Below are 19,465 nucleotides of genomic sequence, written 5' to 3' on the forward strand. Positions count from 1 at the left end.
CCTCCCTATCGGTCTCTCTCTCTCTCCCTCCTTTTTTTTTACACGTTGTTTGACAAGGTTAAGGATCCCTAGCTTTATTGACAAGCTATTTACAGGTTAAGGATTCCTAACTTTATTGGCAAGCTAAGAGCTGTTACCTACATCAGCTCATTTGAAAGCATTTTTATTGTTATGAGACATACAAATAGGGAACAGGATGAAGTTGGAGCCATCTGTGGGCCAGCATTTGACTTTATCTCTGACTGACTTTATCTCGTTGACGTCATTATGCTGTACGAATGTGTTCCATACTCGAGTCATCCTGGGTACAAATGATCTCAGATGGAGTGATGTTCTGGAGAAGTGTACAGCCAGAATGAAGTTGCTGCTTTCTGCCCGTCTTCTAGCATAAAAGCTTTTTTCACGCTGTCCTCGAAGTGGAGCCAAGTGTGGTACTTTGACAATATTGGCCTTGTACATAACAGTAAGGCCACCCACATCCCTCCTGTGTTGAAGGCTCTGCTGAAATGGCAGATCTATCCAGGATTGGTCCAGGCGAGAAATGAGACGTCTTGCTCTGTTCTCTACTCTCTCTCTCTCTCTCATATATATACATAAGAACATAAGAAAGGAGGAACACTGAAGGAGGCCTGTTGGCCCATACTAGGCAGGTATATATATATATATATGTCGTGCCGAATAGGCAGAACTTGCGATCTTGGCTTAAATAGCAACGCACATCTTGCCATATAGGACAAGTGAAAATTTGTGTATGCAAGAATTTCGCCAAAATGATTCTGAACCTAACGAAAAAAATATATTTCACTGGGTTTGTTTAGTATTAAATTACTGTAAACAAATCTAAAATATATTTAGTTGGGTTAGGCTAAAATAAATTGTTCTTGTTATAATAAGGTTAGGTAAGTTTTCTAAGATTCTTTTGGTGCAAAATTAAAAAAAATTACATTAACATTAATGAAAAAAATATGTCTTTAAACGTATAAGAGAAATTTTGAGAAAGTACTTAATTTTAAATGAGTTATTGCTAATTGGCCAGTTTTACATATTCGGCACGACATATATATATATATATATATATATATATATATATATATATATATATATATATATATATATATATATATATATATATATATATATATATACGTAGTATATTTATAGTTAGTAGGTTGGTAGACAGCAACCACCCAGGGAGGTACTACCGTTCTGTGGTAGTAGATTGGTAGACAGCAACCACCCAGGGAGGTACTACCGTCCTGCCAAGTGAGTGTAAAACGAAAGCCTGTAATTGTTTTTCATGGTGGTAGGATTGCTGGTGTCTTTTGTCTGTCTCATAAATATTAAAGATTACAGGTACGTCTTGCTACTTCTACTTACACTTAGGTCACACTACACATACGTGTACACGTTTATTTATACACACTCATCTGAGTTTTCTTTGATTTTATCTTAATAGTTCTTGTTATTATTACTTTTCCTTTTATATCCATGGGGAAGTGGAATGAGAATCTTTCCTCCGTAAGCCATGCGTGTTGTAAAAGTCAACTAAAATGCCGGGAACAATGGGCTAGTAACCACAGTTCCTGTAATAATTACTAAAAAGAATAAGAAGAAAATTGTCAAAGTGGGAAGTCTGAATGTGCGTGGATGTTGTGTAAATGATAAGAAAGAGATGATTGTGGATGTTATGAATGAGAAGCTGGATGCCCTGGCTTTAAGTGAAACAAAGCTGAAGGGGGTGGGAGAGTTTCAGTGGAGAGGAATAATTGGGATTAGGTCAGGGGTTTCAAATAGAGTTAGAGCTAAAGAGGAAGTAGCAATAATGTTGAAGGATAAGCTATGGTAGGAAAAGAGGGACTATATATGTATTAATTCAAGGATTATGTGGAGTAAAATAAAGATTGGATGTGAAAAGTGGGTTATAGTAAGCGTATATGCAACTGGAGAAGAGAGAAGTGTAGAGGAGAGAGAGAGGTTTTGGGAAATGTTGAGTGAATGCGTGGTGAGTTTTGAACCAAGTGTGAGAGTACTTGTGGTTGGGGATTTCAATGCTAAAGTGGGCAAAAATGTTGTGGAGGGAGTAGTAGGTAAATTTGGGGTGCCAGGGGTAAACGAAAATGGGGAGCCTTTAATTGAGCTATATGAAGAAAGAATTTTGGTAATAAGTAATACATATTTTATGAAAAACAGGATAAATAAATATACAAGGTATGATGTAACACGTAATGAAAGTAGTTTATTAGATTATGTATTGGTGGATAAAAGGTTGATGGGTAGGCTCCAGGATGTAAACGTTTATAGAGGGGTAACTGATATATCGGATCATTATCTAGTTGTACATACAGTTAGAACAAGAGGTTGATGGGACATGAGGAAAATGACAACAGGTAAGAGGGAGATGAAAGTGTATAAACTAAGGGAGGAAGAAGTTCGGGTGAGATATAAGCAACTATTGGCAGAAAGGTGGACTGGTGCAAGTATGAGTAGTGGGGGGGGGGGTTGGAGAGGTTTGGAATATTTTAAAAATGCAGTATTAGAATGTGGGGCAGAAGTTTGTGGTTATAGGAGGGTGGGGGCAGGAGGAAAGAGGGGTGATTGGTGGAATGATGAAGTAAAGGGAGTGATAAAAGAGAAAAAGGTAGCTTATGAGAGGTTTTTACAAAGAGTAGAGTATATGGAGAGTAAAAGAAAGGTGAAGAAAGTGGTGAGAGAGTGCAAAAGGAGAGCAGATGATAGAGTGGGAGAGGCACTGTCAAGAAATTTTAATGAAAATAAGAAAAAAAAATGGAGCGAGTTAAACAAGTTAAGAAAGCCTTGGGAACGAATGGATACGTCAGTTAAAAACAGAGTAGGGGAGTTAATAGATGGTGAGATGGAGGTATTGGGTAGATGGCGGGAATATTTTCAGCAACTTTTAAGTGTCCTGGAACCAATATATATAAGGAGGGGTTTGGGATATTAGCAGTTTGGAGGGATATGTTGTGTATCTTTATACGTATATGTTTCTAAATTGTTGTATTCTGAGCACCTCTGCAAAAACAGTGATTATGTGTGAGTGAGGTGAAAGTGTTGAATGATGAAAGTATTTTTTTGGGGGGGATTTTCTTTCTTTTTTGGGTCACCTTTCCTCGGTGGGAGACGGCCGACTTGTTGAAAAAAAAATTGTATATATATGTTTGTGTGTGTGTCTTGCCGAATAGTTGAAACTTGGGATTTTGGCTTAAACAGCAACGTTTTTCTTGCCGAATAAGGCAAGCGAAAAATTGTGTATGCAATAATTTGGCAAAAAACATTCTAAACCTAACGAAAAAAATATATATCGTTGTGTTTGTTTATTATTAAATTATTTTCAGCTTATCTAAAATATATTTAGTTAGATTAGGCTAAATTAAATTGCGCTTGTTATAATAAGGTTAAGTAAGTTTTCTATGGTTCTTTTGGTAGAAGGACTTAATTTTAAATGAGTTCTTGCTAATTTACCAGTTCTACGTATTCGGCACGATATATATATATATATATATATATATATATATATATATATATATATATATATATATATAATATGTTGGTGTGTTTAACAAGTCGAATTTGTGAATTATGCTGAACTGCCCGAAAGTTATAGTTTCTATATAACTTTTTTTGTGGAGTGACATATTTTTCTTTGAAAATGGAATAAACGTATCATTTTTTGTTTTAAAGCTTACTTAGAGACCTTTTAACGATCTTATATTATTTTATTCTTATTCTGGTGAACAGGTGTACATGTATATTTGTATGCATGGGTGCATGTATGATTGGCATTTCTAATGAATCAATGTTATGAATTAATGTTATGTAATTCATTATATTACTGAGTCCTGCTGATCATTTAGTGAGTTTTATTGGACTGACTGAAATAAAGTTCTTTAATCATATCCTGGCTGACTCTCTCAATAGTAACGCAAGTATGTATTCTTAGTCACGATGATGACTGACATGTAAATGGCTCATTATGTAATTAGGAATCGTGCCATGAAGCAATACCTTTGTAATAGTAATTCCAGCTAGCTGAAATTACTATTACCACTGAAAGTGTCCTTGTTTATGAATTTATAATGGAATATTTGGCGGTATCCACTTTGATCTCTTGAAGTCTCATCTCTATGTAACACTTCCTGCTTTATGGAATTTCACAGAGAAGCATATCAAGCTCTTGGTTTCATTGGGTAATTATTCTATAGAATTGGTTAGCAGTATACTGCTTATGTATTCAGTTTTCCTAAATACAAAAAAACAAAAAAGCATCAAGGTCTCTCCACAAGCTTGCAAGTATTGTTATCTTTATGGGGAAGCACCACAAATGCAAGAAATGAAGCCTAGTAATTCTATTAGTGGGAGGATCCCAGGAAAGTGAAGGTAAATCTAATTTCACTCCAAGATCCCTTATCTAGGATCAACTTATTTTAACTTAAAGGAAACATTATGTATTTAATTTTATACGGGTTTCAGGGAATTTTTTACTGATGACGTCTCTTCTTTTTAACAAGGGTGAGAACTGCGTCAAGATGCTGGTACATACTCAAACTTTTTTATATATAAATTTTATTTAAAAGCAACATATACATAAACCATAAAAAGAAAAAAACACCAGCCGACAATTAGCAAATAAAAAAACCGTGGCAGACAATGTCAGTACACACAAGAAAACAAAATACATTTTAACACATTGATATAACAAAATTCTACTGTAATAAAGTTGGTAGAATTACCGACAATATGTAAAGTAAAAGGACACAAGTGCAACTAATGTGACATTTATTGTGGCAACGTTTCGCTCTCCAGGAGCTTTATCAAGCCAAATTCTACTGAAATAAACCCAACCAGTTTACGGAAAAAAACATACCGACTACCAAACAAAACGTCGGAGTCATTATAAAACATGTAGGAATAAGTCCTATAATCATGTATATATGTATATACATACACATGCACATATACACATACGTGTATGTGCACATGTGTTCTTACAGAACAGACTGGATCATACACGAAAAAATAAGCAATATATAACATCCAATAACAGAAGTGGCAGACAATGTCAGGTACACACAAAATACAAAATACATTTTAACACATTGATATAACAAAATTCTACTGAAATAACCCAACCAATTTATGGAAAAAAAAAAAAACATACCGACTTCCAAACAAACAGTCGGAGTCTTTATAAAACATGTAGGAACAAGTCCTACAATCATATATAGATTTATATATATACACATGCATATACACACATACGTGTATGTGCACATGTGTTCGTACAGAACACACCGGATTATACATAGAAATAAAACGCAAAATGACTAGTCACCAAATAAACTAAAAATATAGAACTATACTTAAAACATTGGTTCCCACAAACACACCTACACACACACAAAGTTAATGTTACCGATTAACACTCAGTATATAATATGACCTTCCATACAAAATGAAGGGTATATATAAACCCCATAAAATACTTATATATTCTCGAATATAGTTCATAATGTACCCCTTCAATTATACGATAAAAATAAGACGTATGACAAGGACAAAGCTATCATCAGATTCGAATTTATAAAGCATATCCTCACATATACATATGAATATAAACCCCCTATATAAAATGGTTCTTATAATGATAAAAGAAAAAAGAGAAAATCACATACAACTTTTAACTCTGTAGGTTTTACAAAATTCATAAGGTCTACATACCCCGGAGCCCCCGACGGCTCCCTGCAAATAAACTTTACCCACATCAAACACCTTGCAAACCAGTCAACCTTCCTCATCAGGCGTCCAATCACTCCAAGAGGACACACCACTGAAGAGACCAACCCCTTGCCTCTCACCCCGTCACCAAGCGGAGTAAACGTTCAACAGTAAGTCCACGATATCCCTCCGGAAAACTAGTTACCCACCTTCCCCCATATAATTGTTTGTTCCTACACGCTGTCCTATAAAAACACGCCGCCATCGCTTTTATCCTAATGTTTCCCTCCACCTCCCTCATCCCCCAAGAGACATACAAGTGATCAACTATTACGTATCTGATAGCCCTCCCCACCTCGTTGGGCATCCCTCCCATATCTAACATTAAAGTCCAAAGGGGTGATATCTGACATCCCCCCCCAATAAAAGGAAAACCCTCTTCAACCACAATCTTACCACCTCCAAAGCAGAACAAAAATATACTACATGGAAAGCAGTTTCAACTTCCCCACAAAAACCGCATGACGCCTCTCTCACAAAACCCATTCGTCTTAGCACCTCTTTCGATGCTAACGTCCCCATAAGAAATCTGTATACTAATTCCCTCACTCTTGCCTGTATTCTTAGTTTACTAAATTCCACCCATATCACTCTCCAGTCATATGTGGGATACACTGCCATCCCCTGCATTGATTCCTGACGACGACCCACACCCACCAACAGTTTTACCTTGAGCTTTTTAACATTGCGAACCTTTAACATAAACCTCAACATATCTTCACACTCCACTAAGTCCCTGCCACCCCACCATTTGCGGATATCCCCCATCACCTCCCCCACTCGAAGACCCCTTTCCCCCGCTGCCCGAATATACCTTTGCTTTACATATAGCGCCTTTACCCTAGATCCTAATGCCATCAATCCGAATCCTCCCTGTCTTACCGCAGTCATTACCACATCTTTGCCCAACCACGCCCTCCCATAACCCCACACATACCTTAATACTCTCCTTTGTAATTCCATAATATCCTGGCTTCGTAAGGGATAAATTTCCGCCACTCCCCACACCTTACTATAAATCAGCGTATTTACCACCACAACCCATTGATGCAAGGTTACATCCCCGGCCCATAGACTCCTGAGCCTACTCAAAGCTCTGTCCATTACCATTTCTGAATTAACCCTCCTGCTCTCCTGTGCATCTGCCAAATACAAAATCCCACAAATCTTGAGCCTTTCTACAATTATCCAGCCAAACTCCTCCCCCAAGGTCCCGCCTACCCAAGCTCCCACCTCCAGCAACTGTGATTTCTTCTTATTAACTCTCATCCCAGTAGCATTCCCAAAAATCTCAAGTACCCTTCCCACTTTACTTAAATCTTCTATCTCATTAAGTAAAACAGTTGTATCATCTACATAACCAACAATATTCCCACAAAAGCCTCCACTCTCCCCCATCCTTCCCATCCCACCATCAACCAGAACATAGAAAGGATTCTGCATACATGCAAAGAGTATTTGGGAGAGTGGACACCCCTGCCTTAAACCCCTCCCCATGCTTACAGGACTACCCAACCTACCATTTACCTGTACTCTCATCGATGCATCCGCATACAATGTCCTCACCCATCCCACCACCCTCCCTCCAAACCCCATTCTCACCATACTCTCAATCAAAAATTCCCTATCCACATAATCATAAGCTTTCTCCCAATCCAGACCAAGAATACCTCCCCTACTACTACCCTCGAGGAAATCCCTAATGCGTTCATGACCTACCCGCATACTCCTCCCCGGGATTCCAAACTTTCCCCCATGTATCACCGACCCCATGACCTTCAGTCTATTACCTAAAATTTTCGCAAAAACCTTGTAATCTGCGCACATCAGAGATATTGCTCGGTAAGCACTCAACTCTCTTCCCCCCCCCCTCTGCTTTGGCACCAAAGTCCTTGTGGCTTAGCGCTTCTTTTTTGATTATAATAATAATAATAATTTGGCACCAAAACTATGACACCCGTACTTTGCGATGTGCCCAACTTCCCACTAGTTAACATATGATCCAATACCCTAACAAAGCATTGCCTAATACACCCCCAGTGTGCTCTATAAAAATCATTTGGTATACCGTCTATCCCTGGTGTTTTCCCGGTACTCATCCCGAAAACTGCCTCTTCCACCTCAACCTCACTTATACCACCCTCCAACCCCACTCTATCCTGCTCACTTAAAACACTATGGAACCCCCCTTCAAAAATACCCTCCCAGGAGCCCCCCTCCCTCCAACTCCATTTTTCCATAAACCAACTATCAGCATAGAGACTCATACTTTCCGTATTGGATAGGACCCGACCCTCTGGATACCCTCCCACCCCAGGGCTTGTCTCCAATTGTAGAATGGTGGTTACTCTCTGTCGGTCTCGAAATTTACGTAAAACAAACCCGGACGGCTTATCACCCCACAATACGTCCTCTAACCCCGCTCTAACCCTAATTGCATCAAACCTATCATTGTGTAATTCAGCTATTCTACTCCGAAGACTAGCCATGTCATCCCTCCTACCACCTCCCCCAACATAACAGTCTTGAACAATAAAATGATATAAAATACCGACAGGTTGTTAGGTAAGACACATATGCAACAGTTAGGTATCTTTATTTCGAAACGTTTCGCCTACACAGTAGACTTCTTCAGTCGAGTACAGAGAAGTTGATAGAAGCAGAAGAGACTTGAAGACGATGTAATCAGTCCATCACCCTTAAAGTTTTGAGGTGGTCAGTCCCTCAGTCTGGAGAAGAGTATTGTTCCATTGTCTGAAACAATATGGAGTTGAAGTGACACACCTGAAATTTATAGAAGGGGCGGCTTTCCCCTATGCCGCTGGGATTTACTCACTGCACTTTTCACATTACGTGTTCCCTTGTCACTCGAGTTTTCCTGTGCAGTCACCTCCCCCCTCCCTCTCCCACTGTGCAACTCAGGCGCACCTCTACCACTATGAGGCATCGGCTCCACCACCACTGCCCATGACTTCTTCCCCGGCCTCTGCCCCGGGGTAATGACCTCGTCTATCTCTGACGCAGCAGTTCTTTTCCTAGAACTTCCACTTACACACATATCACCACCCGGCGAATCCTCCTGGTGTACCTCCACGACCACCACACACTCCAGTCCTTTCTTACTCAAGTCTTCCTCCACGATTTGTTGTCCCTCCAGCGCTCCGTCCTCACATCAACTGAGGACACCTTCTGCACAGGGCTCCTCCCCATCCAGAAAATCCTTGATCACATCCGCCAATGAACCATCCTGGGTCGAAGCTTCCTGGGCTAAAGACTCCTCAGATGTCACCTTCGACTACCCCGACGCCCCTGGGAGAGTGACACACGTCTCCGCCGCCGCCACCTCCCGTTCGACCTCCTCGCTCCAGAGGTCAGTCCTCCGGCCTCCCGAGGCACCAGAGCCAGGCACCAAATCACATGGCTGCTGAATCACAATTGGAGTTCCCAGAACTCGAGGAGCCTGCCTCCTCGGACACTGGGCTGCCATGTGCTCATAAGAGCTACAAAAACGACATGTTTTCCTCTGACCAGCATAGTACACATAAACCTGTGTTCTATAACCGGTCATCGTAACATAGGATGGTATAGGCCTTGTTAAAGACATTTTAAGGGTGTAAGAACCCTCCGGCAGCCCTTCATACGGACCATCCCTCCACACCCCCATTGTTGCAGAATGCACTCTCCCATAACTGCTGAAAAACTCCTGTAGACCATATGCCGTTTCCTCGAAGGGTACATTTCGTACCTTCACCCATGTGAAGTACTTAGAGACGTCATGTAAAACGACATCCATCGCTGAATTCACACTCATGTGTTGTTCCTGGTAATGCTCGACAATTCTTGTGTAGAAGCCGGCTCGTACAAATTTCACGAAGATTCTTGTCAATCCATTAAGAGCGACGCCATACAATTCCTCATTGGGAACACCATATGTATCCCTGATGATGCTAGGGAGAAGGACGTTCATCGTATCTCCACTTAACGTACCACGAACCAGCTCAATGCAGATAGTATTTATTCTCCGTCCTGTACGTTCCGCCATTTTGATATCCAAGTGAAAACAGGTAAACTGCGCAAAAGCCAACTCAATCAGGAGCGACTGCGCAGCACGTCCGCACGGCCCAAGAGCGATGCAAACAATGAAAAATGAAGCCTGGTAACTCTATTAGTGGGAGGATCCCAGGAAAGTGAAGGTAAATCTAATTTCACTCCAAGATCCCTTATCTAGGATCAACTTATTTTAACTTAAAGGAAACATTATGTATATAATTTTATACGGGTTTCAGGGAATTTTTTACTGATGACGTCTCTTCTTTTTAACAAGGGTGAGAACTGCGTCAAGATGCTGGTACATACTCAAACTGGCCGGTGGAGTGATGATGTCTGCGACGCCGAGAATGGATACTTATGTCAGAAACCAGTAGGTAAGTGTTGCGTTCCATCAATACCACCACATTTATCTTTGTAAAAATACAGGGTCTTCATCAAGGGACTCATCGCAGAATCAAACGCAATGTTTTCAGCTTTCACAGAGACCCACATAGAGGACCATTTTGACAACGAAATATGGATGCCGGGTTATAACCTATTTAAATGCGACAGATCAGACAGGCAACAAAGGGGAGAAAGGGTTGGCCTATACGTCACAGAGTCTCTCATTTGCACAGAAATACTAAACACCTCAAATGAAGTAGTTGAAGTTTAGATAGTAAAGACTGAATACCAAAACCTTGTCATATTGGTGGTAAACAAGCCTCAGGATGCAACCTCAAAGTAATTGCAGGAACAGTTTTTGAATATTATCATTATTATTATTTTTTTTTTCAACAAGTCGGCCGTCTCCCACCGAGGCAGAGTAACCCAACTCACCACACTCACACATTATCACTGCTTTTGCAGAGGTGCTCAGAATACAACAGCTTAGAAGCATATACGTATAAAGATACACAACATATCCCTCCAAACTGCCAATATCCCAAACCCCTCCTTTAAAGTGCAGGCATTGTACTTCCCATTTCCAGGACTCAAGTCCGACTATATGAACATAACCGGTTTCCCTGAATCCCTTCACTAAATATTACCCTGCTCACACTCCAACAGATCGTCAAGTCCCAAGTATCATTCGCCTCCATTCACTCATATCTAACACGCTCATGCACACTTGCTGGAAATCCAAGCCCCTAGCCCACAAAACCTCCTTTACCCCCTCTTTCCAACCCTTTCGAGGACGACCCCTACCCCTCCTTCCTTCCCCTATAGATTTATATGCTTTCCATGTCATTCTACTTTGATCCATTCTCTCTAAATGACCAAACCACCTCAACAACCCCTCTTCTGACCTCGGACTAATGCTTTTATTAACTCCACACCTTCTCCTAATTTCCACACTCCGAATTTTCTGCATAATATTTACACCACACATTGCCCTTAGACAGGACATCTCCACTGCCTCCAACCGTCTCCTCGCTGCTGCATTTACCACCCAAGCTTCACATCCATATAAGAGTGTTGGTACTACTATACTTTCATACATTCCCTTCTTTGCCTCCATAGATAACGTTTTTTGACTCCACATATACCTCAACGCACCACTCACCTTTTTTCCCTCATCAATTCTATGATTAACCTCATCCTTCATAAATCCATCCGCCGACACGTCAACTCCCAAGTATCTGAAAACATTCACTTCTTCCATACTCCTCCTCCCCAATTTGATATCCAATTTTTCTTTATCTAAATCATTTGATACCCTCATCACCTTACTCTTTTCTATGTTCACTTTCAACTTTCTACCTTTACACACATTCTCAAACTCATCCACTAACCTTTGCAATTTTTCTTTAGAATCTCCCATAAGCACAGTATCATCAGCAAAAAGTAACTGTGTCAATTCCCATTTTGAATTTGATTCCCCATAATTTAATCCCGCCCCTCTCCCGAACACCCTAGCATTTACTTCTTTTACAACCCCATCTATAAATATATTAAACAACCATGGTGACATTACACATCCCTGTCTAAGACCTACTTTTACCGGGAAGTATTCTCCCTCTCTTCTACACACCCTAACCTGAGCCTCACTAACCTCATAAAAGCTCTTTACAGCATTAAGTAACTTACCACCTATTCCATATACTTGCAACATCTGCCACATTGCTCCTCTATCCACTCTATCATATGCCTTTTCTAAATCCATAAATGCAATAAAAACTTCCCTACCTTTATCTAAATACTGTTCACATATATGCTTCAATGTAAACACTTGATCTACACATCCCCTACCCACTCTGAAGCCTCCTTGCTCATCCGCAATCCTACATTCTGTCTTACCTCTAATTCTTTCAATTATAAACCTACCATATACTTTTCCTGGTATACTCAGTAAACTTATTCCTCTATAATTTTTACAATCTCTTTTGTCCCCTTTCCCTTTATATAAAGGGACTATACATGCTCTCCGCCAATCCCTAGGTACCTTCCCCTCTTTCATACATTTATTAAACAAAAGCACCAACCACTCCAACACTATATCCCCCCCTGCTTTTAACATTTCTGTCATAATCCCATCAGTTCCAGCTGCTTTACCCCCTTTCATCCTACGTAATGCCTCACGTACCTCCACCACACTTACATTCTACTCTTCTTCACTCCTAAAAGATGGTATACCTCCCTGGCCAGTGCATGAAATTACCGCCTCCCTTTCTTCCTCAACATTTAAAAGTTCCTCAAAATATTCTCTCCATCTACCTAATACCTCCCTCTCCCCATCTACTAACTCCCCTACTCTGTTTTTAACTGACAAATCCATACTTTCCCTAGGCTTTCTTAACTTGTTTAACTCACTCCAAAATTTTTTCTTATTTTCATTAAAATTTCTTGACAGTGCCTCTCCCACTCTTTCATCTGCTCTCCTTTTGCACTCTCTCACCACTCTCTTCACCTTTCTTTTACTCTCCATATACTCTGCTCTTCTTATAACACTTCTGCTTTGTAAAAACCTCTCGTAAGCTAACTTTTTCTTTACTTCATCATTCCACCAGTCACTCCTCTTTCCTCCTGCACCCACCCTCCTATAACCACAAACTTCTGCTCCACATTCTAATACTGCATTTTTAAAACTATTCCAACCCTCTTCAACCCCCCCACTACTCATCTTTGCACTAGCCCACCTTTCTGCCAATAGTCGCTTATATCTCGCCCGAACTTCCTCCTCCCTTAGTTTATACACTTTCACCTCCCTCTTACTTGTTGTTGCCACCTTCCTCTTTTCCCATCTACCTCTTACTCTAACTGTAGCTACAACTAAATAATGATCCGATATATCAGTTGCCCCTCTATAAACATGTACATCCTGGAGCCTACCCATCAACCTTTTATCCACCAATACATAATCTAACAAACTACTTTCATTACGTGCTACATCATACCTTGTATATTTATTTATCTTCTTTTTCATAAAATATGTATTACTTATTACCAAATTTCTTTCTACACATAGCTCAATTAAAGGCTCCCCATTTACATTTACCCCTGGCATCCCAAATTTTCCTACTACTCCCTCTATAACATTTTTACCCACTTTAGCATTGAAATCCCCAACCACCATTACTCTCACACTTGATTCAAAACTCCCCACGCATTCACTCAACATTTCCCAGAATCTCTCTCTCTCCTCTACACTTCTCTCTTCTCCAAGTGCATACACGCTTACTATAACCCACTTTTCACATCCAATCTTTATTTTACTCCACATAATCCTTGAATTTATACATTTGTAGTCCCTCTTTTCCTGCCATAGCTTATCCTTCAACATTATTGCTACTCCTTCTTTAGCTCTAACTCTATTTGAAACCCCTGACCTAATCCCATTTATTCCTCTCCACTGAAACTCTCCCACCCCTTCAGCTTTGTTTCACTTAAAGCCAGGACATCCAGTTTCTTCTCATTCATAACATCCACAATCATCTCTTTCTTATCATTTGCACAACATCCACGCACATTATTATTATTATCGATATCGATGATTTTTAGTTATTATTATTATTGTTAGGTAGGATTTCTTATATGTATATAGAACATACAAAAGTCAGGAAACCATCAGGTAAATTGTTCACTTGTTTAAGTCCGGCTTACTGACGTTTGGGTCAAGTGGTCCAACCTGATAACGGGTCAACAGACTGGAAGTGAGTCAGTCTGCTCCCTGATCTAGCCCAGACTACTGATCATATATTGGTTCTCTCTTAGACTCACTCAGGTTGAATTTTCTTGAGAATTAGACTTAAGAGCTGGCTCATAGTTCATTCAGTATTGTTCCGAAGATTGAGTAGTACATATTCTTGGGCATTCCAGCAATCTTTAGAGAGACATCTTTTCAGACAAATTCTTGTTGTCTGTCGTCTTTATGACAGAATTCAGAGGTCTTGTTAAATTTTGTACATTTATGTAGTTGGGTTTAACACAGTCTTGCTGAGAAAAAGACTTCGATGTTTGTGAAGACTTAAATTTTAAATAGTTAAAGATTAGTCTTCATTGTTAATGTGACATTTCTATGTGTTTGAACTTTATATTCCTGTAAATACATAAAACTATTGTACATATAGTATTAAGATATAATATGTACAAAGAGAAGATAAAGTATTGTATTCAAATACTTTAAAATTAAACATAATAAGATTTTTATATTATTGCATTGAGTTTCCTAGTTGAAATTACCCATAGACTCTAAAATATATTAAACTAACTTTAATTCAATACCTTGTTGCCTGAGAGGGAAAATTTTGTAACAGTCCAAATTCTGAAGTTCTTTATAAACTTCCAAGGAATAAAAAATTCCTCTAAATCCCTTACTCGCAACACACTCACTCACACTCATATATATTATATATATATATATATATATATATATATATATATATATATATATATATATATATATATATATATATATATAATGCGTGTGTCGTGCCGAATAGGCAGAACTTGCGATCTTGGCTTAAATAGCAACGTTCATCTTGCCATATAAGACAAGCAAAAAATTTGTGTATGCAATAATTTCGCCAAAATCATTCTGAACCTAACGAAAAAAAATATATTTCACTGTTTGTTTAATATTAAATTATTGTAAACAAATCTAAAATATATTTAGTTGGGTTAGGCTAAAATAAATTGCGATTGTTATATTAAGGTTAGGTAAGTTTTCTAAGATTCTTTTGGTGCAAAATTATAAATTTTTACATTAACATTAATGAAAAATATCTTTAATCGTATAAGAGAAAATTTCAGAAAGGAATTAATTTTAAATGAGTTCTTGCTAATTGACCAGTTTTGCATATTCGGCACGATATATATATATATATATATATATATATATATATATATATATATATATATATGTGTGTGTGTAATATGCCTCCTCTTCCCACAGATGCAGAAATAAGCACACATGCCCCATCACCTTCAATGTGTGAGGCTCCCCATGATGATTACATCAACTACGGCGACGTTTGTTACAAACCTGTCATAAAAGCCATGACGTGGCAGGTGAGATATTAATGTAGTGTGATGGGTTTCTAGTGTTGCAATTTACACACGGATTATTATATAGTTTCTACTTACTCATAGGTTATTATGTTTTCTGTCTTGTTTACACTGGTGTTATTATGTTGTCTCAACTTGCTCGCGGGTTATCATGTGGTTTTAACATACAAACGAGTTGTGATTTTTGTTTTATCTCCAGTTCTTGGAAACCTAATAATGTGAGCCAAGGGAAGTATATCCAAGTAACTTTTGGTAGTCATTTTCATTGTTATTGTATCCACTTGTCAACAAGTTGCTCGCTTTTCTCTCAACAGTTGTTTATTTCTTACCCTATTTTTCTTTTCAACAAGTCGGCCGTCTCCCACCGAGGCAGGGTGACCCCAAAATAAAGAAAAAACCCTCAAAAGAAAATACTTTCATCGTCATTCAACAGTTTCACCTCACTCATATATAATCACTGTCTTTTATCTTTCATTTATAAACATTCACTTCTCTGGTATTGATAACATTCTCCTTGTATCCCATCTACCTCTTACATTCACTGGTTACAACTTAATCGGGTATGATATTCCTCTGATCCCTCTAAGAAATGCACATCCAAAAGTCTACCAATCTATTAATGCGTAATTTAAAAGACTGTTGTCATTATGTCCTATATCCCGTGTACTTATTTATTCTTTTCTTAAAATACGTATTAACTATAACCAAGTGCCTCTTTCTACACAAGTTCAGTTGAAGACCCTCCATTATCTTTTACACCTGGCACCCCAACTTTACTTAACATACCCTCTACATCAGTTTCTCCATTATAGCTTTAATGTGTCCCTCAGCAAATATTTTCTCAGAATTGAGACACTTATGCAACATATGGGAATCTTTATTGAAGAAGCGTTTCGCCACACAGTGGCTTCATCAGTCCAATACAAAGAAGAAGGGTATAAAGAGAGGGGGAGTTTGAGGTAATCAGTCCCTCAGCTTGGAATCAATGTGTTTAGTCCATCACTCTTGTAGGAAGTACCATTCAACGCAAATATTTTCTCAGTTCAACACTTCCTAAATACTCACTTAACATCTCCCAAAATCTCTTTCCTCTACACTTCTCCATTCTCCAGATACATAAATACTAAGTCACACTTTTTGCATCCGACCTTTATTTAATGTACATTATCGTTGAATTTATATATTTAAATTCCCTCTTTTTCTTCGATAACTGATCATTCATTACCGCTACTCCTTCAGTAGGCCTCGTCATGAGTGGTAAAACTCCAAGCCAGTGTGTAAGCCAATCGGACAGGTAGTTTGGAGTTTTATGAATCACTCGCCATGGGTTTAGACCCCACCTATTCCGTGGTTTACAACCGTGAGTCATAATCCCATTCATTTCTCCCTACTTAAATTATCCTACCCCTTCAGCTTTTTCATAGCTTAGAGCTAGAACAATCAGATTTTTTCATACATTACATTCAAATTCTTAATTATCTTCTCTACATCAACGCACATTCAAGCATCCCAACTTTTAGTTTAGTAATTTATTCAGGAGAACGGATTACTATGCCCTTACTCTCGATGTTTCTGTCAACTTTTCCGACACGCATAGATTACGGGGGGGGGGGGGGAAGAATATCTCAATAGCTCTTAATTAAAATAATATTTGATTTACTAATAACCTCATGTTGTATGCCGTTATTTTGGCTCAGGAAGCAGAAGCTTTGTGTAAAGAAGATGGAGCTCACTTAGCCTCAGTCCATGACCCCTCAGAGGACGCCGTAATGTGGGTCATCATGCAAGAAAATGACATGTCTGAGTCCTGGCTTGGATTCACTAACATGCAGGTGAGGTTATCGTCTCCAGGCTTGGCTTAGCATGCATATGAGGGTGTCCTCTCTAAGGCCTGGCTTGGCTTTACAAACATATAAGTGAAGTTATTTTCTCTAAGACTTAGTCTGGCTTATCTAACATTCATGGAATTAAAATAAAGTGAGTTAATTCTTAACTACTTTCGGGAAGATTTACAAACTTTTATTAGGCATCCCTTAAGGTGAGACTTTAAGTAGTTGACATATATTTTATTTTTTTTATTATTTTCTTCCTCTAACTTTTCGCTTTTCTTTCTCTCAACTTGAGAATGCCTCATCCAATATGCTTTAAATTTTCAATGCTTATGTACAATAACGAGGAGAAAATTTTTGGAACAGTTGATATGCTCAGGTACCTGGGGAAAAAAAGTTATTGTACCTATCTCCATTTTCGTCAAATGACTTGGCTAACTTCCATATTCCTAAGTTTTGTAATTTCAAATGTTAAAAAAGGCGTCTCTTATTTCCATGATGAAATAAAGTGAAATTCAGTGTGCAGGTGAAGATTTGCCCTTTCGATGTGTACAATGGTGTGAATTTTTTTTACTCCCATTAAATTACGTTAAATAAAATTCAGTTTACTTTTTGTCAACGGCTTCAGCATTTAATGAACGACGCATCTTAGGGCCTGGATGGTTCCCTTTAAGTTTTATGTACGAATGGTATATAATACCGACAAGATGAGAGTAAGACACATGTGCAACATCTGGGTATCTTTATTGTAGACGTTTCGCCATCCAGTGGCTTTATCAATACAAATTCTAGGACATAACTTGAAGACAGTAGACCTACTGTCTTCAAGTTAGGACCTACTTCCACTTGGGAATCCCGCCTACCAGTGAATATGCCCTCGTCTGCTACACCTGACGTTACTATATAAGCGCCAGGATCCTTTCTTCTGCTTCAGAATCTCCACGACTATGGTGCTCTTCGCACCTACTCCTAGGTTGAGGGACTGATTACCTCATCTTCTGTACATAGTTCTACTGTCTTCAAGTTATGTCCTAGAATTTGTATTGATAAAGCCACTGGATGGCGAAACGTCTACAATAAAGATACCCAGATGTTGCACATGTGTCTTACTCTCACCTTTAAGTTTTGCTCATGCAGAGGCCAATTTTTTTAATGTAGTAAAATAGTAAAGAAATGAAATCGCTGGAATCCTTACCATAACAACTGTGAATGACTCGGTCTTTAATGGCTGATATATCAGTTCATGCCCTCAACACAACTGTTAAACATTTGTTATAAGCATTAAATTTACATAACCTTCTTAATTACTTGTGCTTACTTTCTTAGAAGATGGTCAGTCTTGCTTGGAGAAAAGTTTGTATTGATTTTGGCCTGATGTTCCCAGTTTTCTGTTTGCATTTAGACGGCATATCAGGGTGGCCCTAACATAAGGAACTAGTGGTGTCTGAGGTATGTTTTATCTCAGACAACCCTCTCTTTTTAATAACTTTACATATTTCCCCCATCTCATTATTGTTTTACAATCAAAAGTTTCCTTATCTGGATTAGGCAAAGTATTCTTATAGTGAGTATGAGTTAATTAAGAAAGGCATGAAATAGGAAGCGATTCCCTTTTCTCTACCGCCAAGATTTACAGAACGCATTTTTGCCTTCTAAGCTACTAATTAACTAATATAATAATTCATTTCAGATTTTAATAATGAAACTCTTCTTTCTTACTATTATCATAGAATGGATTATCTCTGGGATAATTTGAGAAATACATAAATGAATCCAATGATTCCCTCCTCAGCTCAGTGTGTAAATACCTAAAAGTTAATGCTGAATATTTAAGAATCTGTCTGTATACAACGATCATCATTCACTCTGTGAGTTGTACCACTTTGAAACAAATGTGATACAATTTATTTTTGGCAACTTTGAAACAAATGTGATACAATTTATTTTTGGCAACTTTGAAACAAATGTGATACAATTTATTTTTGGCAACTTTGAAACAAATGTGATACAATTTATTTTTGGCAACTTTGAAACAAATGTGATACAATTTATTTTTGGCAACTTTGAAACAAATGTGATACAATTTATTTTTGGCAACTTTGAAACAAATGTGATACAATTTATTTTTGGCAACTTTGAAACAAATGTGATACAATTTATTTTTGGCAATCTCCAGAATTTGCAAACCATAATAGAGGTTGATTAACCAAAACATTACTCTGTCTTGACTAAAATGTGCAATATTGACTCTAATGTGTAAATGGATTTTCGGCGGCCTTAGAGAAAGCCTTTGCATTATTTATATA

At 38.3% G+C, this 19,465-nt stretch overlaps 1 protein-coding gene across 1 annotated transcript in view; it reads left to right on the forward strand.

Annotated features, from left to right (window-relative positions):
- Nucleotides 1–19,465, forward strand: part of LOC128694354 (macrophage mannose receptor 1) — a 175,642-nt gene that overhangs the window by 103,316 nt on the left and 52,861 nt on the right. Inside the window, exons 10-12 of the mRNA XM_070093469.1 lie at nt 10,118–10,217; nt 15,218–15,333; nt 17,028–17,162. Of these exons, the coding sequence (XP_069949570.1) occupies nt 10,118–10,217; nt 15,218–15,333; nt 17,028–17,162 (351 nt within the window). The remainder of the gene's footprint in view (nt 1–10,117; nt 10,218–15,217; nt 15,334–17,027; nt 17,163–19,465) is intronic.

The sequence above is a fragment of the Cherax quadricarinatus genome, chromosome 43, assembly GCF_038502225.1.
Source record: "Cherax quadricarinatus isolate ZL_2023a chromosome 43, ASM3850222v1, whole genome shotgun sequence".
NCBI classification, from domain to species: Eukaryota; Metazoa; Arthropoda; class Malacostraca; order Decapoda; family Parastacidae; genus Cherax; species Cherax quadricarinatus.